Consider the following 22,137-nt stretch of genomic DNA (forward strand, 5'->3'; position numbering starts at 1 on the left):
CAAGGTCACTGGCTTGAGGCTAGGGTTGGGTCGCTGGCTTGAGCAAGGGGTCACTCAGTCTGCTGTAGGCCCCCACTTCAAGGTACATGAGAAGTAATCAATGAATAACTAAGGAGCCACAATGAAAAATTGATGCTGCTCAACTCTCTCCCTTTCTGTCTGTCTATCCCTATCTGTCCCTCTCTGACTCTTTGTCTCTTTCAAAAAAGAAAATAGGATATAACTAAAGGGTCTGGCGAAGTCATCTTGTCACATTTTTCCTGTCATTCCCAGTGCTGACGGTTACCTGTGCTTCACTGGTGACACTCCCAGATCACCTCTCCAGAATGGAACGCAGCAGTGGCTAACTGGGTGGCTAAAGGCTGAAATAGCTGTCCAGAGGGAGGGTGAAGTTTACTTTTTAAACCTCTGTTCCTTTTAGATCTGGGAGGTCAGCAAAGGTCGTTAACTCCACGGGGAAGTGTGGAAGAAAGGAGGTGGTGACCGACTGACTCACACCTGTCAGGCATGGTGACGTGTTGGTCCAAACGTTTTGTTAATACAACTTCAATTTCTTACTATTATATATATATATTTTTTTCTGTAAAGATTGTTATGACAGGTAGTCAATATATAAAATTCTTTCAAGACTTTATGTATGACCTGGCTTATGGACCATGCTGAATAATGTAAAGGTAAACCATAAAAATCAGGAAATAAAAGTTAATTTAGATTCAAGAAAAATTTATAACCTGAAATGGAAAAGAAGCCTTTGAGAGCTGACATGGCACTAAATATATGCTAGAATCTGTTAATGGTATATTATTATAAAGCCATTTTATGTTGTTAAATTACTGTTTTCAGAGTGCTGAAACTTTATATTACATCTCTTTATTTAAAATTGTCATTACTGTTCAGGAATTTCTTGCGTCCAAAGGAACATGTAGACCCCAAAATGGAGGCACCAGGAAAGCATATGTCACAGCTTTCTCTCACATGGTACAGACTTCTACAGTGACAGGTCTTATAAAGTAGCTCCAGGAGCTTGTCCCCAGCCTGTCTTGGAGTGATCACTTGCTGACAGGAAGAGCAAAACTGGGAGAGCCAGGATGGCTCCACCTGTGACTGCTGGGGTCTCAGCACCTGCACTGCTGTGCCTGCTTTATTCCCTCTCTGCTTCCTCCCATTGTCTCAGAAATACTCTAGTTAATTGGGAATATCTCTATTTCTTTTTTTTCCTCCCCCCCCTCCCAAGTGAGAAGAGGAGGGGGGCGGAGGCAGACAGACAGACTCCTGCATGCACCCGACCGGGATCCACCCAGCATACACACCAGGGGGTGATGCTTGGTCCCTCGGGTGTTACTCCGCTGCAACCAGAGCCATTCTAGTGCCTGAGGCAGAGGCCATGGAGCCATCTTCAGCGCCCGGGCCAACTTTGCTCCACTGGAGCCTTGGCTGTGGGAGGGGAAGAGAGAGACAGAGAGGAAGGAGAGGGGGAGGGGTGGAGAAGCAGATGGGCGCTTCTCCTGTGTGCCCTGGCTGGAATTTGAACAGGGTACTTCCATAGGCCGGGCCAATGCTCTACCGCTGAGCCAACCGGCTAGGGCTTTGAATATCTCTATTTCTTGATACAGTTTTTTATCATTTATTACCATATTATTCAAAAAGGGGAAAAATTTTAGAACTATTAATATTTTTGACAGGTTGGTAGTCACATAATAGACACAGGGATGTCAAGTACAGCACAGAGAATATACTCAATAATATTGTGATAACTATGTGAGGTACCAGCTGGGTACTGAAAATATCGGGGAGCACTAGATTTTCTAATCACTATGCACACCTAAAACTAATACCAAATAATATTCAATGTAAACTAATTGAAAAGACAATTTTTGGCCCTGGCTGGTTGGCTCAGCAGTAGAGCGTCAGCCCAGTATGTGGAAGTCCTGGGTTTGATTCCCGGTCAGGGCACACAGGAGTAGGGACCATCTTCTCTACCCCCCCCCCCCCCATCTCTCTCTCTCTCTTCCTCTCTCATACCTATGGCTCCAATGGTTCAAGCAAAGTTAGCCCTGGGTGCTGATGTTGGCTCCATGGCCTTACCTCAGGTGCTAAAATAGCTCGATTGCCCAGGAAAGGTGCAGCGGCCCCAGATGGGCGAGCATCACCTGGTAGGGGGCTTTCCAGGTGGATCCTGGTTGGGGCACATGTGTGATTCTGTCTCTGCCTCCCTGCCTCTCACTTAATTAAAAAAAGAAAAAAGTACAATTCTTTTACCTTGTGACAGAGACAGAGAGAGGGACAGATAGGGACAGACAGACAGGAAGGGAGAGAGATGAGAAGTATCAGTTCTTCATTGTGACACTTTAGTTGTTCATTAACTGCTTCTCATATGTGCCTTGCCTGGGGGACTACAGCAGAGAGAGTGACCCCTTGCTCAAGCCAGCGACCTTGGGCTTCAAGCCAGGATCTTTGGGCTCAAGCCAGTGACCATGGGGACATATCTGATCCCACGTTCAAGCCAGCGACTCCGCACTCAATCTGGTGAGCCTGCACTCAAGCCAGATGAACCTGTGCTTAAGATAGCGACCTCAGGGTTTTGAACCTGGGTCCTCCGCATCCCAGTCTGATGCTCTATCCACTGTGCCACCTCCTGGTCAGGTGACAATTTTTTTTAATGAAATAAAAATTTTCACAGGTATTTTCCTGGGTAATTCAGTTTTACAAATAATCTAGATGTTGCTTGGCAGACAATCTATACGGCATTCTTTCTACTCATCTGTAGTATTGTATGTGGCTCCTGGACACCCAGTTCTCTCCCCCTTAGCAGGGCCTGGGCCATCTCATTTAGACTTTCTTTGTTTATGATTTCTGTGCAATAAAATAGACTTAAAGTTAGTAAATGAAATCCCATGATATTCCTTTTCTGTCTGGTTCCTGAATTCAGCTTGTTTGGAAACAAGTGTTTTGTAGCTTTCAGGTCACTTTGGTGTAATATAAAGAGACCATCTTGATTTCTAAACTTTGGGGATGTGTAGTAATAGAATCTTCTGTATTCCTAGGGTGTGGAATTCTTTGATGAAAAGCTCAATTCCTTATGTATGGCCTGGCTTGTGGACCATGGTAAGTAACAAAGTTAAGAACAGGTTAATATAGAATGCTTGTGTTTTGCATATATCCCGTTTTGTTTATTTGTTTCTCTTTAGAGAAAAATTCTAATCTGAGCAGATATTTTGCCTACTTAGTGGAGAGATAAAGACTTTGATTAAACTCCAGTTAGCTTCCTCTGAACACATTTAACATGTCTATTTTCTACTAGATTTTTCTATCTTAATTTTCTCCATAAACAATCTCTTTGCCCTGTTTCTTACTCATTCTGTTACATTATTTTCAGACTCTTTTTTTTTTTTTACAGAGACAGAGAGAGAGAGGGGATTGATAGGGACAGATAGACAGGAATGGAGAGATGAGAAGTATCAATCATCAGTTTTTCGTTGTGACACCTTAATTGTTCATTGATTGTTTTCTCATATGTGCCTTGACAGTGGGTCTTCAGCAGACCGAGTAACCCATTGCTCGAGCCAGTGACTTTGAGTCCAAGCTGGTGAGCTTTTTTGCTCAAACCAGGTGAGCCCGCGCTCAAGCGGGTGACCTTGGGGTCTCGAACCTGCGTCCTCTGCATCCCAGTCCGACGCTCTATCCACTGCGCCACCGCCTGGTCAGGCCAGACTGTCTCTTTTATACATACACTCACTTCTTTCTTATCTCAGGGTCTTCTGCTTGACCATGCCATCTGGGTTGGACAGGATTGGAATCAGATGAAAGGCTACGGGGAAGAAATGGCTGCTTGGCTTCTTTGAGTGACATGGAGAAGGAGCTACACCATGACACATTGAAGGAGTCTAGGAGTGGGCAGTGTCAGTTTGACATAAGACAGAGAGGGCCCAGATTTCTGGTTTTGGTGAAAGGCAAGGTTACTGCCTTTGCCCTTGGCTGCTGCCATCACAGTAGCTGTAGCCTCAGGTCAGGATCAGGTGGAAAAGCGTTTAGAAAATAGGTTTTTCAGTATTTTAACTTCTCTTTGCATTAATAATATATTTCACAGAATCCTTTTCTTCACATGTCACAAACTGTTGCAAATGAGAACTGGTACTGCTGCTTATCAAAATATACAAGACTATTGATATTATAAATTAAACCATTTTATATGTTAATTTGTTAGCAGGTGACTTTTTGACAAGGTCTTGCGTCCATGTGTCTCTTGTCTGCCAGGAAGTGGTGGGTGGGAAGGGTGCCTGCCGTACCAGTGAGGTCTGTGCCAGGCCCTACCTGGTGCAGACCTGCACCTTCAGTGTGCTCTGAGACCTGCTAGATGGGGCCATGGGCTCATGACAGAATGCCCTGTGAGCTTCAGGTTCACATTGTGGTGGGTACGGAGGCATTCTGTTTCAGTTCCATAGCATCTTCTGTACTGAGTGTATTTGTTCTTCTGCAGCTGCTTATGCCTGGATATTTGGAAGGAGTGGAAATATTTATGTTTCTTGAACATGTAGGTAGTTTTGTTAAGGGCATGTCGGGATCATATGGGAGATCATATGGTTAGGAGTGTGACGAGGCCCTGATCAGTCGGCTCAGCGGCAGAGTGTTGGCCTGGATTGTGGATGTCCTGGGTTTGATTCCTAGTTAGGGCACACAGAAGCAACCATCCTTCTCCACCCCTCCCTCTTCTTTCCTTCTCTCTCTGCTCTCCTCCCACAGCCATGGCTTGAATGGTTAGAACAAATTGGCCCCTGGCACTGAAGATGGCTCCATGTCCTCTGCCTCAGGCACCAAGATAGCTTGGTTGCCAAGCAACAGAGCAGCAGCCCCAAATGGGTAGAGCAAGGGGTTTGTTATTTCTGATACATATTTAACATTCGTGCGATGACATGTCCCAGAAGATTCTATGCTTGCTTGTTTATTTATTTATTTATTTATTGGGCGGAGAGGCAGAGAGACAGACTCCCACATGTGCCCTGACTGGGATCCACAGGGATCCACCTGGCACGTCCTCTGGGGGTTAAGGCTCTGCCCATCTGGGGCCATTGCTCTGTTGCTCAGCAACAGAGCCATTTTTATTTTAGCTCCTGAGGTAGAGGCCATGGAGCCATTCTCAGTGTCTGAGGCCAACTTCTGGGGCCAATTGAGCCCTAGCTGTGGGAGGGGGAGGGGTGGACAAGCTGATGGTAGTTTCTCCTGTGTGCCCTGACCAGGAATTAAACCTTGGACGTTCACACACTGGGCCAATGCTCTACCACGGAGCCAACCAGCCAGGGCCTCTATGCTTATTTGAAAGCTGGCCTTCTAGACTATTTTAATGAACTTTCAAAGTCCTAGTGTTCCACAAAGAATTCAATTCCCGACAGCCTTTCTGTGTAAGTTAATTATTCTTTTGGTTGTTTTTTTTTCTTCAGATTTTTTTTTTCTTCCCATTTGGGAGCAGGAGAGATGCTTTTTTTTTTTTTTTTTTTCCTTCTTTTTTAAGTGAGAAGCCAATGCTCTAGCTAACTGGGGCCATGCTCGCAACCAAGCTATTTTTAGTGCCTGAAGTGGAGGCTCCACAGAGCCATCCTCAGTGCCCAAGGCCAGTGCACTCGAACCAGTCACCAGTCAAGTCATGGCTGTAGGTGGGGAAGAGAGAGAGAGAGAGAGAGAGAGAGGGGAGGGGGAAGGAGAGGGATGGAGAAGCAAGTGGTCACTTCTCCTGTGTGCTCTGACCGGGAATCGAACCTGGGATACTCAGACACCGGGCCAATACTCTACCAATGAGCCAACCGGCCAGGGCCTGGGTTTTGTTTTTTATACCAATATACTAAAATGGGTATTACAAGCATTCTTTGAATCAATGAAATGTCAGCTCTGAAATTGTTTTATACTTAATCACATGGGATTTCTATTATTTTGTTTTTACGTTTTAGATAACTGCTTCATAAATCCAGAGAAGTATAAGGCAGGAAGTATCACTCACCTCTCTGTTCTTGTGGTTGAGTGGATAGTACTGAGGGAGGAAATTAGAAGAATTTATTTTTTATAGAAAGGAAAAAATATACAGTGTATAGAGTATGTTAGACATTTATTTTTTTTTATTTAAGTTTCAAATTTTTTTTGACAGAGACAGAGAGAGAGAGGGACAGATAGGGACAGACAGGAAGGGAGAGAGATGAGAAGCATCAATTCTTTGTTGCGTCATCTTCATTGTTCATTGATTGCTTTCTCATATGTGCCTTGATGGGGCAGGGGAGGGTGTGCTATAGCAGAGGGAATGATCCCTTGCTCAAGCCAGCGACCTTTGGGCTCAAGTCAGCGACCATGGGGTCATGTCTATGATCCTACGGTCAAGCCTGTGACCCCATGCTCAAGCTGGTGAGGCCATGCTCAAGCCAGATAAGCCCGTGCTCAAGCCAGCAGTCTTGGGGCTTTGAACCTGGGTCCTCCGCGTCCTAGTCTGACGCTCTGTCCACTGCGCCATCACCTGGTCAGGCTAGAGTATGTTAGACATTTAAAAGAACCTTACAAGTCAGACCTTGAGGAAGGGAGAGATAAAACAAGAAAGAAGACAAGAAGAACTGTTTGTATTTGTATTCTTTGGCAACAACACTGAGAGGTGCTAAGAACAAAGCCGTATCTCCCCATGTATAAGATGCACAGTTTTTCGAAAAATTTGGGTTGTAAAAACTGGGTGTGTCATATACAGTGGTTATGGCATTTCAAATGCCACAGATGGAACCGAGGATGAGGCAATATATAAAGACAGTGATTCATCAACAGACACAGATGGGGACAAGATGAATGGGATTTTTTTTTTTTTTTTTTTGGTGGTAGAGACAGAGAAGGGGACAGACAGGAAGGGAGAGAGATGAGAAACATCAATTCTTTGTTGCGATTCCTTAGTTGTTCATTGATTGATTTCTCATATGTGCCTTGATGGGGAGGGGGGCTACAGCAGACCGAGTGACTCCTTGCTTGAGCCAGTGACCTTGGGCTCAAGCTGGTGAGCCTTGCTCAAACCAGATGAGCCCGCACTCAAGCTGGTGACCTCGGGGTCTCGAACGTGGATCCTCCACATCCCAGTCCGACACTCTATCCACTGCGCCACCGCCTGGTCAGACTGAATGGGAATTTTGACAGTGATGAGTTCTATGAATTTTATGATGAATAAAACTTGGGTTCAATAACTTGATGTAATACATTTTTTTTTCAAATTTCAGGCCCCAAAATTAAGGTGCGTCTCATACATGAGAGTGCCTTTTTTTTTTTCTGTATTTTTCTGAAGCCGGAAACAGGGAGAGACAGTCAGACTCCCGCATGCGCCCAACCGGGATCCACCCGGCACGCCCACCAGGGGGCGATGCTCTGCCCCTCCGGGGCGTCGCTCTGTTGCGACCAGAGCCACTCTAGCGCCTGGGGCAGAGGCCGAGTGCCCCAGTGCCCGGGCCATCTTTGCTCCAGTGGAGCCATCCCCAGTGCCCGGGCCATCTTTGCTCCAGTGGAGCCTCGGCTGCGGGAGGGGAAGAGAGAGACAGAGAGGAAGGAGAGGGGGAGGGGTGGAGAAGCAAATGGGCGCTTCTCCTGTGTGCCCTGCCCGGGAACCGTACCCGGGACTCCTGCACGCCAGGCCAACGCTCTACCACTGAGCCAACCGGCCAGGGCCGAGAGTGTCTTATACATGGGGAAATATGGTAGTGGACATCTGGCCAAGTAGACTTGAGTGCAGTTTAAGGTATGGGTAAAGGCCAAGTGTGTGTACTCTGTCTCTGGTTTCTGTGGTGGTGAGATCCCTTCCTATAGTAATGACATTAGGATGAGAAAAATCTCAAGGAAACTGAGAAACAGAATTGGAGAGAAGACACCTATACTGTAGTTTGCTCCCCCTTAGGGGAGGCAGCATGGAGGGTGTTGTGTCAATGATGAAGACTGTGGATGTGAATGTATTATGGATAAAAGAGTTGATTGAGCTTACTCCTGAGAACATGGGTCTAAATGTTACTGATGGGTTGATTCTCCAACAGACTTTGGTCAGGGTCTTATTGATGATATATACATGGTTTCTTGGCTCTCCAGCCTTGCTTGTTTTCATTAATGGCATTACCTAAAAGGCTTTATGAACTGGGAAGAGTTGAACAGTTCCTGTCTGGAAGCTTTATATAAATTGTCCAGGACGGGCTGTTGTTCAGGTAGCTGTTCTTGCCCATTCTATCACCTAGGAGGGTTTGGCCTACCTGGAGGGAAAAGAAGACAGAATCAGTACACACGCCCCTAGATTTGTTATCCAAGCTCTACCTTTGGGTAGTACTAGACTGTGAAGTGCAGCGGCCCCACCTGTCTGTGCTCAGTGCTGTATGGAGCAGGCAGGTAGTAGCTTGGGCCTTTCCTATCTAATTTATGATACCTTTGATACATGATCTTGTCGGGAACTAGTAAAAGTTAAAGTAGTTACATTTATTCACAGAAGATGTTTGACATGTCTCAACATAAACATTCTTAAGGGGAAAAGGCAAGATGGTCTGAAGCTTTTATTTGCTGTTGTGGCAGTGATCGTGGTGGCCTCTGAACTACCTCCTTGCTGTCTTTCACCGTAGGCCGTTCTTGCCACTGCCAGACTAATCTTGCTAAAATACCACACTGGTCATCATCTGACAACTTCGCTTCAAAACCCCATCTTTTTTTTTTTACACATCTAAATGTAGCTTTTCAAGATGTTCTGATTTGTGTCTACTCTAACGGTCTAACCTCACATTTTCCCAGATTTCAGTTCTTTGCTTTGTCCCTGGGTCAATTTTTTGCATTACTTTAGTTGCTCATTTATTGCTTCTCATATACACCTTGACCGGGAAGCTCCAGCCAACCCAGTGACCCCTTTGTTTAGGCCAGTGATCTTGGGTTTTAAGCCATCGACTTTTGGGCTCAAGCCAGTGACCATGGGGTCATGTCAGTGATCCCACAGTCAGCTCAAACTGGCAACCCTGTGCTCAAGCTGGCAACCTTGAGGTTTTGAACCTGGGACCTCAGTGTTCCAGGTCGGTGCTCTGTCCATTGTGCCACCACCAGTTGGGCTCCTGGGTCAATTTTTTTACCTTTTCCAGGAGTTACCGTCCTCTTCTCTGTACTTACACAGAGCCTCTCTAATCTTTGAGGCCCAGTGCAAGGTCTCTCCCAAAGCTTTTTTATTTTTTTATTTTATTTTTTGTGTGACAGAGACAGAGAGAGGGACAGATAGGGACAGACAGATAGGAAGGGAGAGAGATGAGAAGCATCAATTCTTTGTTGCGGTACCTTAGTTGTTCATTGATTGCTTTCTCATATGTGCCTTGACTGGGGGGTTTCAGCAGACTGAGTGACCCTTGCTCAAGCCAGCGACCTTGGGCTCAAGCAGGTGAGCCTTGCTCAAACCAGATGAGCTCGCGCTCAAGTTGGCGACCTTGAGGTTTCGAACCTGGGTCCTCTGCATCCCAGTCCAGCGCTCTATCCACTGCACCACTGCCTGGTCAGGCTCCCAAAGCTTTTTTAGACCTTACTGTTCTTTCATCTCTAAACTCCTACAGCCCTCAAGATCCTTACTATACACTTTCATACTTTATTATAATCAGTCATATACCATGTGATTTTTTATAAGTACATTTGCTTTCCTTTCTTTGAGGGTATGATCTTGAGGTGGAATATCTTACAGATTCTTTCTGTAATACACAGCACATAGCAGGCACTCATATTTGTTAATTAATTAGCAATGCCTATAACGAGCTCCTTACCTCCTTTTTCTTTGGACATATTACACATTTTAAAACTAATAAGACCAAGTCCATGTATTATGAGTTGTAGCCAAGCACATTTGCCATGGCAGTATGGCTAAATTCTGGTGTGTGTACAGAATTTTGTGCTTGGTCCACCGTTGATGATAATGTAAGTAAAGTAAGTGATGCTCATAATGTGAGCAGCATGACAATGTGTTCTTCACTCTTGCAGTCTATGCCGTTCGTGAAGCTGCCATCAACAACCTCATGAAACTAGTGCAGAAGTTTGGTACAGAGTGGGCCCAAAATGCCATAATTCCCAAAGTGTTAGTTATGGCAAATGATCCTAATTATTTGCATAGAATGACTACTTTATTCTGCGTTAATGTAAGTATTACACAGCTGTTATTGCCAAACTTAGGTGTTGAAGCAGTTCATCAGGACTGTGTTTCTGAATTCTGAAATACTGTCTTCTATTTGGAATATGTTTCTAATATTGATTAATTTGGATAGTTAAGAAATGAGAGCAAATGTCAGTTTTTCAACTCATTAAAATCTATACTAGTGAAGTCAGTTATGAATTCTGGCTTAATTCTGGGCCTTTTTTCTTTCTTTTTTTTTTTTTTTTAATTTTTCTGAGGTTGGAAATGGGGAGGCAGTCAGATAGACTCCCGCATGAGCCCGACCGGGATCCACTCGGCATGCCCACCAGGGGGTGATGCTCTGCCCATCCGGGGTGTCGCTCTGCCGCAATCAGAGCCGTTCTAGCACCTGAGGCAGAGGCCACAGAGCCATCCTCAGCGCCCGGACAAACTTTGCTCCAATGGAGCCTTGGCTGCGGGAGGGGAAGAGAGAGACAGAGAGGAAGGAGAGGGGGAGGGGTGGAGAAGCAGATGGGCGCTTCTCCTGTGTGCCCTGGCCGGGAATCGAACCCGGGACTCCTGCACACCAGGCCGATGCTCTACCACTGAGCCAACCAGCCAGGGCCCTTTTTTCTTTTTTTAATTTTTAAAATTTTGTTTTCTTTTAGTGAGAGGAGGGGAGGCAGAGACAGATGCCTGCATACGCTCTGACCGGGATCCACCAGGCAAGCCCACTAGGGGGCAATGCTCTGCCCATCTGGGGCCCTTGCTCCATTGCAACTGGAGCCACTTTTTTAGCGCCTGAGGAGGAGACCATGGAGCCATCCTCAACACCTGGGGCCAAGTCGCTCAATCAAGCCTTGGTTGCAGGAGGGAAAGAGAAGAGAGAGAAAGAGAGAGGGAGAGAGAGAGAAGCTGGGGGGTGGAGAAACAGATGGGTGCTTCTACTGTGTGCCCTGACTGGGAGTCGAACCCAGGACATCCACACACCGGGCCGACGCTCTACCACTGCACCAACCAGCCAGGGCCTGTTTTTTTTTTTTGTTTTGTTTTTAATCCTATTTTATATCCCTCATTTAGTGTTCAAAATAGAAACGTTTTCCTGTTGGTAGTTACTTTCTTATTAAGTATTAATTTGTCTTTAGATTTTGGCATATATTAAAAATAAAAATATTTTATATATGCTATTTTATTTCTTTTTCTAGGCACTGTCTGTGGCCTGTGGTCAGGAAATAACCACTAAGCAGATGTTGCCAATTGTATTGAAAATGGCTGGAGACCAAGTGGCGAATGTCCGTTTCAATGTGGCCAAATCTCTACAGAAAATTGGACCAATTCTAGATACTGAGTAAGATTTTAATATTATTCTCTTTTTATTTTTTATTTTATTTTATTTTTTTGACAGAGACAGGGAGTCAGAAAGAGGGACAGATAGGGACAGCAGACAGGAAGGAAAAGAGATGAGAAGCATCAATTTTTCGTTGCGGCTCCTTAATCTTCTTAATTAATTGTTCATTGATTGCTTTCTCATATGTGCCTTGACCAGGTCGCTACAGCAGAGTGAGTGAGCCCATGCTCAAGCCAGTGACCCGTGCTCAAGCTGGTGACCTCAAGGTTTCAAACCTGGGTCTTCATGTCTCAGTCCGATGCTCGATCTACTGCACAGCTGCCTAGTCAGGCATGTTATTCATATATTTTTGTTGTTGTTGTTGTTGTTTTTTTACAGAGACAGAGAGAGGGATAAACAGGGACAGACAGACAGGAACGGAGAGATGAGAAGCATCAGTTATTAGTTTTTCGTTGCGCATTGCAACACCTTAATTTTTCGTTGATTGCTTTCTCATACGTGCTTTGACCGCGGGCCTTCAGCAGACCGAGTAACCCCTTGCTCGAGCCAGTGACCTTGGGCTCAAGCTGGTGAGCTTTTGCTCAAACCAGACGAGCCCTCGCTCAAGTTGGCGACCTTGAGGTCTCGAACCTGGGTCTTCCGCATCCCAGTCCAACGCTCTATCCAATGCGCCACCGCCCGGTAAGGCATTATTCATATTTTAAAAGCAGGTTAAAATTGCCTACTTGAGCACAGGCTCACTAGCTTGAGCACAGGGTTGCTGGCTTGAGTGTGGGATCATAGACATGACCCCATGGTCACTAGCTTGAGCCCAGATGTTGCTGGCTTTAGGCCCAAGGTTGCTGGCTTGAGCAAGGGGTCACTCCCTCTGCTATAGCCCCCTGGTCAAGGCACATACTGTATGAGAAAGCAATCAGTGAACAACTAAGGTGCCGTAATGAAGAATTGATGCTTCTCATCTCTCTCCCTTCCTGTCTGTCTGTCCCTATCTGTCCCTGTCTTTGACTCTCACTGTCTCTGTCACCAAAAAAAAAAAAAAAAAGTAGGTTAAAGTTTTTACCTCCTAGTGGGGAATGATAGCTAAAAGTAGATTCAGTGATTTTTACTTTACCTAAGGTATGGGTTTGTTTAAAGAAAACAGTCAAGCTATTTAGCCATTTTTGAGAGTGTGTACTCTTTTTTTTTTTTTTTTTTTTTTAACAGAGTCAGAGAGAGAGATAGACAGGGACAGACAAACAGGAATGGAGAGATGAGAAGCATCAATCATTAGTTTTTTGTTGTGCATTGCGAAACCTTAGTTTATTGATTGCCTTCTCATATGTGCCTTGACCATGGGCCTTCAGCAGACTGAGTGACCCCTTGCTTGAGCCAGCGACCTTGAGTCCAAGCTGGTGAGCTTTTGCTCAAACCAGATGAGCCCATGTTCAAGTTGGCGACCTCGGGGTCTCAAACCTGGGTTCTCAGCATCCCAGTCCAACGCTCTATCCACTGCACCCCCACCTGGTCAGGCTGTACTCTAACTTTTTTTTTTTTGTATTTTTTCTGAAGCTGGAAATGGGGAGAGACAGTCAGACAGACTGCCGCATGCGCCTGACTGGGATCCACCCGGCATGCCCACCAGGGGGCGATGCTCCGCCCCTCCGGGGCGACGCTCTGTTACAACCAGAGCCACTCTAGCGCCTGGGGCAGAGGCCAAGGAGCCATCCCCAGCGCCCGGGCCATTCATGCTCCAATGGAGCCTCGGCTGCGGGAGGGGAAGAGAGAGACAGAGAGGAAGGAGAGGGGGAGGGGTGGAGAAGCCGATGGGTGCTTCTCCTGTGTGCCCTGGCCGGGAATCAAACCCGGGACTCCTGCACGCCAGGCCGATGCTCTACCACTGAGCCAACCGGCCAGGGCCTGTACTCTGACTTTTATATTTAAATTCATAAATGTGTAAGATCACTGTCTGAAACTATTTCTACTGAGAAAGAAGTGTAGATATTTAGTACTTGTTAAACCTATAGGTGTTTTAAAATTTTTTTTTTTAACTTTTAAAATAACCTTAGAGCATATATATACTATAAAGCATTTTTCTGATCCAGAAGACTGCCTTTCACAGATAATACTGTTGAATTTCAGTGCTTTGCAGGAGGAAGTTAAGCCAGTACTGCAGAAGTTAGGCCAAGATGAAGACATGGATGTCAAATACTTTGCCCAGGAAGCCATAAGTGGTATGTCCTTCTGTTCTCTGCCTTGCAGCGTTTGCTTTGGTTGAAGGGTGTGAGTGACGCTCCGGGGCATGGGGCAGGAGGCACGGTGGGGGCAGGTGCTGCTGAGCACGTGGGGGGCGGGGTGGAGCTCCTGGAAGGCTGTGCGCGCCCCTGGCCCACCAGGGAGCAGGCTGCTCTCAGTTCCACGTCTGGGGCTGGCCAGGAATGTGATTCTTACTGGTAAGAATAGTTTTTTTGTTTGGATTTTACTCAGTTTTTCAAGTTTAACTTTTGATTAATCTAACAGAGTAAAGAAACTGAGTTTATGTCTCATGCTTTTGTGTCACTGTTGTGCTCACTAGTCACACGGGTAGGTCATGAACTTTCTGTACCACTAACTTGATTTTGTTTGGAATTTTCCAGTGCTTGCGTTGGCATGAGGAGGAAAAGGAGGGAAAAGACTTTGCTAAATTCTTATCACAGATTTCTAGTCATGTGCTCTTAAACTGGGTGGAGAATAAATGGAAAACCTTCAAGATCTCATTCAAGCAAATGGCAACAACTTACAAGAAATCAAATTTCAGTGACTTGATTCTTTCTAAAGATGAAATGGGAGTGTTTGTCTTCCTTGTTGGGATACTTATAAACTGTTCTTTTTGTTTGTGATCAATTCCTGACACTTGATACAGTCATTTCTTGATTGTCTCCTAGTGATTTCTCTGGCACCATCTGGGCTTCTGCCTCCTGTCTCATCAGGCCCTGGCCAAGCTCGGATGGGTTGGGAACCAGACTGGAGCCGTGGAGTGATTCTCGTGCTGCTTATGCATATCTGTGTGTCTCCCTCACACCCAAGTTAAATGTACATGGTTTAGAATAACTTATTTTATAAACCCTCTACTTGGGAGACACATCGAGATAACTGTAGTGAAAGCCACATTTTCCTGGATAATGATGGTTTGCATCAGTATCTTACATGAAAGGGGAATATGGAAGCTCAGAGTTCATGTGTTGCTTGTTTTGGTTTTTATTTGCTTGATTTTGACTGTAATCATGTCACTCAGAAACCTGAAGTGCTGGTGTATCTTGCTGCTAATGTGTGATGTTAAAACCTAACTGAATTTCCACAGCTTAGGCCACTGTGACTGCATTCAGAAATACTTCTCTCTCTCTCTCGCTCCCTGCTGGGAAACTTAAATTTTAGTGCCTTCTAATAAGCAGTAGCTCTGCTGTGTCATTGTACGACTGCAATTTTGTATTTCCGAGTAAAGGAACCGCTAGTACAGTACTGTTAGGATTTTGTGCTCTTAACGTCCTGCTTCCAGCTGTTAAAATCTGGTCCTCACAATGTTGTGTAGTAGTGGCTTTCCAAATTGAAGCTTCATTACTACTGTTTTGGTATGGGAGATACTGGAATCTTATAATTTGAAATCTTTGTTTTCTGCTTTTAAAACCTCATTAATTCCTCTTGGAGCTCACGATAATGACGTAAGCTGAAGGAAGGTTTTCCTAACCAGTTAAGTGTGTAAGGAAGCCTGTTGGATGTGAACTACTCAAACAGTTTTCAAGCTCTCTTTAAAAAGCACTCTTTTACCAGTTGATATGCCAACTAATCACTCTTTTCAATTACATCAAAATACCTTTCATGAGGCCACATTGTTTTGTTTTGGGTTATTTTTGATGTATTCAAAATTTAGTCTTTATCCCTGAAATATATACATTTGTATTTCTTGGAGAATTTAAATATTTTTCTATTTAAATTTATTTACATTGTCATCAACTCAAACTTGCCTTGTCCCTAATGAATTTTAATTAATGGGGTTTTATTGTAGCTTATTTTTCTCAGTGCATTTTGCTATGTAATTTACTTGTTTCCATTTTGGTTTTAGAATTGTTTCTTTTATTCACAACCACTTTTAAACCCAGTGAACCCTGTTTTTTTTGAAGTCCCAAAGATGCCTATAAAACTTTGTACATTAAACCATTATGTAAAACCAAGTTTGAGCAAATTACACTGCTCACAAAAATTAGGGGATATTTCTAAATGAATATGAAGCTATAAAAAGCATTTGATTTTTTTTTATTAAACAAGAACATCAGAAAAGCAAACAAGTCAAAGAAAGGTGTTTGATTATGTAAATGAGATGCAAAACCAACTTTTATTTAGTTGGTGAAAATGCACTATGCAAAAGACTGAAAGTGCTGGAGTATCTGAACATTCCCTGACACCCTAATTTTTGCAAGCAGTATACTTTCAAGTTTGTCTTACCAAAGAAAAACGAAACGTTTTAAATCAGAAATTGCCTGCCCTTGAAATTGTCTAATTACCTTATAGTAAATTTCTCTGTTCTTACTTTTTGGGCTAAAAATGAAATATTTTGCTAAGCAAAAATGTTTTATACATTCTCATTTTATATCTTAAACTCTAATGCTGTAAACATTTTAATTTTAGTTTCTTGGTTCTTTTTATTTTTAATTACCTGTAGGTTATGTTCCTCATATTTCAGAGACTTGTCTTGATTCTTGAAATTTGAGATTTGTATAACCATTGCTTTACTCTTTAGCTGGAAATACTCTGGTTGGAATTGCCCTTGGTTTAAATGCCCTTGTACCCCTTGGGAGTCTTGTGCGTTGACCTCCTGCCTAGGACCGTGGCAAAGGGGACCCTTTGCTCTTTCAGACATGGGCCAGGGAGCCCTGCAGAACCCTGCCTTTTTGGGTGACTTCTTAGGAGCTTTAATTGTTTCTTTCTGACTTAAACAATAGGGATCCCTTGGGCTTAATCCTTGGCATTTTCTGCATGGGTTATCTTGATTTAACTAGAAGGTGAGTTCCAGGAGCTCTGTAAGGGCAGGGTTTTAGTCTTGTTTTGTATTCTGTATCGCCAGCACCTAGGTTAGTGACTGGTGTACATAGTGTGTGCTCAATAAAAACGTGTTCCTTGAATCTGTGAAACCTGTCTTCTGGTGTGCTGCATTTGTGGAACAAGTCATCAAAGGTACCAGACTACATCTTATTCTCCAGTTGACAAAATGAAAGAATCTTTTTACTGCTTTTAAGAAGTAAGCTTTATGTGACCCATTTCCCGTGCCCTATCTTAGGTAGCAGTTCTGTTTGGATTTGTACAGTGGGTTTGTACAATTGCCTCCAACATAGATTACTGTAATTTTTTCATCTGTATCAGTTGTTTGGTTGATTAGGAAAAGGAAGCAGAGATAAACATTCAAACCCATGTTAATAAAAATGTCTCATCAATAATGGAATTTACCTTAGTGTTTCTTTCTACAATTTGTGTGCGGTTTACTCCTTAGATTTGAGAGATGAAATTTATTCCTCTGTGTTGCAAGAGGGTATGAACCTGAAGATGCATCCAGCTTTATAAGAATAAGCAGGTTAACCTGTGGGTTCTAATGAGGCCTTGTTGGAATAGTAGTCAGCCCTCAGCTCATAGAAGTCCCACAGTGTGATCACTGGGGATGCATGGCCCTGGGGGGGACGGGGTGGTGGTGGTGGGGAGTCTGCTGGACAATTTGTGATGCAAACTAGACAGCAGCCTAACCTGTGAGCTGTATTATTCAAGCATTCAAGGTGATGCGCAGACCTCTGGGGAAAGGAAAGTGCCCCTCCTGACGCAGTGGTTAAGCTGTGGCAATGCTCCCTTATTCCAGTCTTGCTTATTTATCGCGGTGCTGTCACTGGGCTGACAGTCTCTGCCATCCCCATAGGCGGCAGGTCACAGCAGCCAAAATAAGTTGGGTGCTTGTCCTGCCCTTTTGCCTTTTACTTAAATTCCTCTGACACTGTTTTTTACTTTTCCACTGTTACCATGATGCCTGCTTCCCCGCTGCTTGGATGCAACACTGTGGAAGGAGAAGGAACTGTTCCCTGTTCCCTGGTTTAACAGATGCAGTGATTGCCTTTGGTTCTCCTGTTTCTGTTTCCGTCCACTTCCTTGCTCCTCTTTCCTGTCCACACACACTTCTAACCTTTTCTTTGTATATATGCAGAATAGTCCGTCTGGTCCCCCGACGAGCCTGCTGTGTCCAGGAAATGACATAATGTTCAGTTCAGATGGTCATCTGGAGGATGAAGAGAGTTTACTCATTGGGTAGAAAGCTAAGTTATTTCTTTCTCTGGAGTTGTTCTTTGAGTAGGATACTCAGTCCTGAAGGGAGCAGGGCCTTTTGTGTCTGGTTGAGGCTCCGTAGGTTCAGTGACTAAGATGTAGGGGAGTGTGCAGGCTGGGTGGGATGGTGCTTCTGTGGCTCTTATGAATAAGCAGCTTCAGTAAGGTCCTAGCACCTGCTTTCTCTGCACAGGGTCCATGTGCTTGCAGGTTCTTGTGCTTCCCCCACCCAGTGCTGGCAGAGCTGAAGGTGTCTTGGCTGGGAGGCACAGGCTGTGGTTGGGGACAGTTACAGGGCTGCTGTCTCTTGTGGCCCAAAGGCTGAGGAAGCTGGATTTCCCTGGCAAGGACAGTGAAGAGCCCAGTGCCCCTGGGGCTGACAAGGAGCACTTTCTGAGACCCAGAGGGCCTGGTGAGGACACTGGGGGGTTAAGTGCCACAGGTGCCCTGAGTCTGAGTCCTCCCTCTTGTGTACTTGGTGTGAGCAGAGAACAGCTGCCTGGAGCTGCAGGGGCTGTAGAGCAGCAGCACCTTAACCTTGTCCCTGAGGAGAGAGTCGTGTTTTTAGGGCCAATAGAGTATACAGGGTGAGCAAAAGTAGGTTTATAATTGTTCGTATGAAAAACAATACAATTAAATAATACAAGAACCCTGTTTCTTATACTCACAGCTGTAAATCTGCTTTTGCCTCATTCTGTATTTTTATTTTTATTATGTTTTAAAAGATTTTATTTATTTTGGGGGGTGATGAGAAGTAGTTGCTCTACTCCAGCTGTTCATTGATTGCTTGTATGTGCCTTGACCGGGCAAGCCAGGTTTTGAACTGGCAACCTCAGCGTTCCTGGTTGGCGCTCTACCCACTGCACCACCACAGGCCAGGCATCACCCTGTATTTTTAAAGCTCATTGCCATTTCTTGTCCTTTGTTCTGGGAATGCTTTCTGAGGGAGGGACTGGACTTTCCTGAGCTCTGTCACTCCTGCAGCTTGAGATGTCTCCCCTTCCACAGTCAGAGCCAGCAAGACCCCGCCAAGGCCAGAGGGGTGGTTTGGTAGAGTTGTTGGGACGGGCAGTTCCCATGTACCTCAGAGAAGAGAGACAGTTCTTACTGCTACAGCTCCTCAGGTGGTCATTTCCGTTCAAGGAAGAACTATCCAGTCAGTTTACTGTGCAGTTATCTGAATGTTTTTGATTTTTTAGTTTTTTTTAGAGAGACAGAGAGATGAGAAGCATCAACTCGTAATTGCAGCATCTTAGTTGTTCATTGTTTTCTCATATGTGCCTCGACTGGGGGGCTTCAGCCAAGCCAGTGACCCCTTGCTCAAGCCATCGAGCTTGGGCTCAAGCCAGGGGCCACGGGATCATGTGTATGATCCTATGCTCAAGCCAGCGACCCTGCACTCAAGCTGGATGAATCTGTGCTTGAGTTGGCAACCTCCATGTTTCAAACCTGGGTCCTCAGAGTCCCAGGTTGACACTCTATCCCCTGTGCCACCACCAGTTAGACTTTTTTGAATGTTTTACCAGCCCTGTCTGCTACCAGTCTGGAGGAGGTGTGCAGAAATTCCTGTTCAGCAGCAGTCAGTTGGTGCTGGCCACCACCCTGGGGCTGTTCGTTAGGAGAGCTGTTTAACTTACCAACAGTCGGAACAGCAGCACAGGGGCTCGCTGCCTTTTCCGAATCAGGCTGCATTTCGTTTACTTGGAAGATAATTGGCATTCTCACATCCACTCCAGTGGATTTGCTTAGTGAAGATTTTAACCAGGGGTCCCCAAACTTTTTACACAGGGGGCCAGTTCACTGTCCCTCAGACCGTTGGAGGGCCGGACTATAAAAAAAACTATGAACAAATCCCTATGCACACTGCACATATCTTATTTTAAAGTAAAAAAACAAAACGGGAACAAATACAATATTTAAAATAAAGAACAAGTAAATTTAAATCAACAAACCGACCAGTATTTCAATGGGAACTATGCTCCTCTCACTGACCACCAATGAAAGAGGTGCCCCTTCCAGAAGTGCGGTGGGGGCCAGATAAATGGCCTCAGGGGGCCGCATGTGGCCCGTGGGCCGCAGTTTGGGGACCCCTGATTTTAACGTTTGTCTTCCAAATCTCCATGGCTTTTCCTTCATTTTATGTAACCTGAAGCTATAACTTTTTCCTATTGTTGAGGCTTTGAACTGCCATTTTTCATCTTAGAATGTTCCCTTTCCTGCAGTGCTGCATACTTGTCCTGGGGCTCAGCATGCTGGCGTGTCTGTGTTGGGCAGTCTGGGCTGTCGCTGCAGTGTGACCCTGCCATCGGGGTGGGTAGGGGGCGGGGCGGGGCTGGCAGCGCTGCTCACAGCCTCAGCAGCCCCTGGGCCCTGACAGAGGCCTGAGTGGGTCTTTGGGTCCTCACAGCTGTTTCACAGTACTTGGCCTTAGGGAAGACACCTTGGCTGATGGAGCAGGAACAGTACTTGTCTGATTTTAGGTCTAAACCACAGACTTTCTTGGGAAGAAAGGAGTTATATTTTCCTACAAATTCAGGGTCAGCTGGCCATGCCCTTGAGTGGATGCTGTGCCCCTGCTCTAAGCCTGGAGGGTTGAGCAGCCCCACAGGGCAGACTTGCTCAGGTCTATAGGTGGCCCTGGAATGGCCACAATGTCAGCTGCCAGCCCTTGACACTTGAGCCTCAGTAACTCATTGTGCAGTTACCTTGTCAAGCACTTGGCAAAATCTCACTTAACTCTCACGACAACTCTAGGTGGTAGGTGGTGTCGGCTCCATTTTTCCGGTGGTGTGAACAGGTGCAACATCCAGACCCCACCCCAGCCCTGTCGTGTCTACTTGGGGCTCTTTTCCTGCAGCGGAGGCCCAGCAGTGCAGGGCCTGTGAGCCTGCAGTTCATTTCACCCAGAAAAGTCCCCGCTCCGTGACTCAGGGAGCCTTCCTGCATGTGTTCTCTGAAGGAGAATGACCCGAGGGGGAGGTGGAAAGGGTACTGGCAGTTGCCAGGCAGAGCCCTGCGTGTCAGGGGCAGCAGCCAAATGAGTGATCCAGGAAGTCACTCAGTTGCAAACAGAAATTGTTCTTAACTCTTCACTCACTGTGGTGCACAGCAAACTTTCACCAACTGCACCAGTGAGGTCAGAGTGAACTCTGGCTGCTCAGAGCCCTGGGAACTGGCCTCAGTTTTTAGCTGGCTTTAGGCCCCTGTGGGAGCCATTCAGTCTCCCAGGGCTCGGACCGGCCTCTCGGTCTAAGAGCAAGCGGCCCCAGTGGGTTGGAGCCAGTTAGTTTCTTTCGGTGAAAGAAGCCTCTTTGGGCCATTGGAGACAGGCCCTCCTCGGTGAGTCAGAGCTGTCTGTGCTCTGGACGGTGCCCCTGGCTCCCGTGCAGACCTGCCGGGGAGCACTGTGGCCACTTCACACACACTTGACAACTCTGGGTCAACTTAGTTGCTCCTTCCTGGTGGTGGACGGTGGTCTCCCTCCCAGCCAGGTGGGACTGCCCTCCTGGACAGTCTGCAGCGTGCTCACTCATATGACAGCGTCGGTGGGCCTCAGGTGAGGGTTTACAGAGCGTTTGTTTATTGAATCACGAAGTAGCTGTCACATGATTTTAAAACACCATTTCCCTGACAACAGTGATGTCAGTCTTGTTTTTGCAGAAAGGAGCAGCTGTGAGGGACATCCAGTTTCCACACTGAGCCCAGGTTTGGGGGGTGGAAGTAAGTGAGGCACCCATAAGTAATGGTGGCCGGCTCCACATTACCTCCCCCCCCCCCCCCCCTAGACAGTCTGTGCTGCAGACACTGGCCAGAGCTGGGTCTGCACCCAGCCTCCACTGAGATCCCACCTTCTGCATACCTTGCTCTTTCTACCCATGTTTCTACTGATTTTTCAGTTTTCATCTCCCCCAAATCAGGGAGTCTTTGAGGCCCTAGGATCTCTGGTCTCTGCCTTCTGGCATCTGTCTCTCCTCCATGCTCTAAACTAGCACTTGGGGGTGGACCAAGCAGTTCCAGCCTGTCTCAGGTGGGGACCATTCTGCAGAGCAGGAATTGGCTTCTTCTGAATCCAGCTTCCTGGGGGAGGGGCTGCTTCTCCGGTCCTTGTCTCTCCCGAGAAAGCGGGTTAGGGGGCCCTGGTGCCGCCCGAGAGCCTAGGGGCAATTCTAAGGAGCTTGGCTGGGGCAGAGCCAGAGGACTAGTTCTCTTGAACCCAGAAAGACTTCAGGGAGTCTGAGTCCAAGTGAATCAAGGACAACAGATGAGGAGGTTAGTGGTGGGCCAGTCACGGCCAGCTGGGCAGTGTCCTCAGGCTTCAGCCTCCTCTTGGCACCTTTTTCACTGTGGGGCCTTGGGGACCAAGCAG

General features: G+C 45.9%; 2 protein-coding genes across 3 annotated transcripts in view; one reads left to right on the forward strand and one right to left on the reverse strand.

The window, feature by feature from the left end:
* PPP2R1B (protein phosphatase 2 scaffold subunit Abeta) overlaps window positions 1-16,591 on the forward strand; it is a 34,659-nt gene extending 18,068 nt beyond the window's left edge. For both annotated transcript variants that reach the window (XM_066373388.1, XM_066373397.1), the window contains exons 11-15: window positions 3,045-3,105; window positions 9,982-10,136; window positions 11,317-11,459; window positions 13,578-13,669; window positions 14,072-16,591. In XM_066373388.1, coding sequence (XP_066229485.1) covers window positions 3,045-3,105; window positions 9,982-10,136; window positions 11,317-11,459; window positions 13,578-13,669; window positions 14,072-14,088 — 468 coding nt within the window. In that variant the 3' untranslated portion in view covers window positions 14,089-16,591. The remainder of the gene's footprint in view (window positions 1-3,044; window positions 3,106-9,981; window positions 10,137-11,316; window positions 11,460-13,577; window positions 13,670-14,071) is intronic.
* The window catches only part of SIK2 (salt inducible kinase 2), a 142,349-nt gene continuing 126,316 nt past the window's right edge, over window positions 6,105-22,137 (reverse strand). The window contains exon 15 of the mRNA XM_066373351.1: window positions 6,105-8,240. Coding sequence (XP_066229448.1) covers window positions 8,237-8,240 — 4 coding nt within the window. The 3' untranslated portion in view covers window positions 6,105-8,236. The remainder of the gene's footprint in view (window positions 8,241-22,137) is intronic.

Source organism: Saccopteryx leptura, chromosome 1, assembly GCF_036850995.1.
Source record: "Saccopteryx leptura isolate mSacLep1 chromosome 1, mSacLep1_pri_phased_curated, whole genome shotgun sequence".
Classification (NCBI taxonomy): Eukaryota; Metazoa; Chordata; class Mammalia; order Chiroptera; family Emballonuridae; genus Saccopteryx; species Saccopteryx leptura.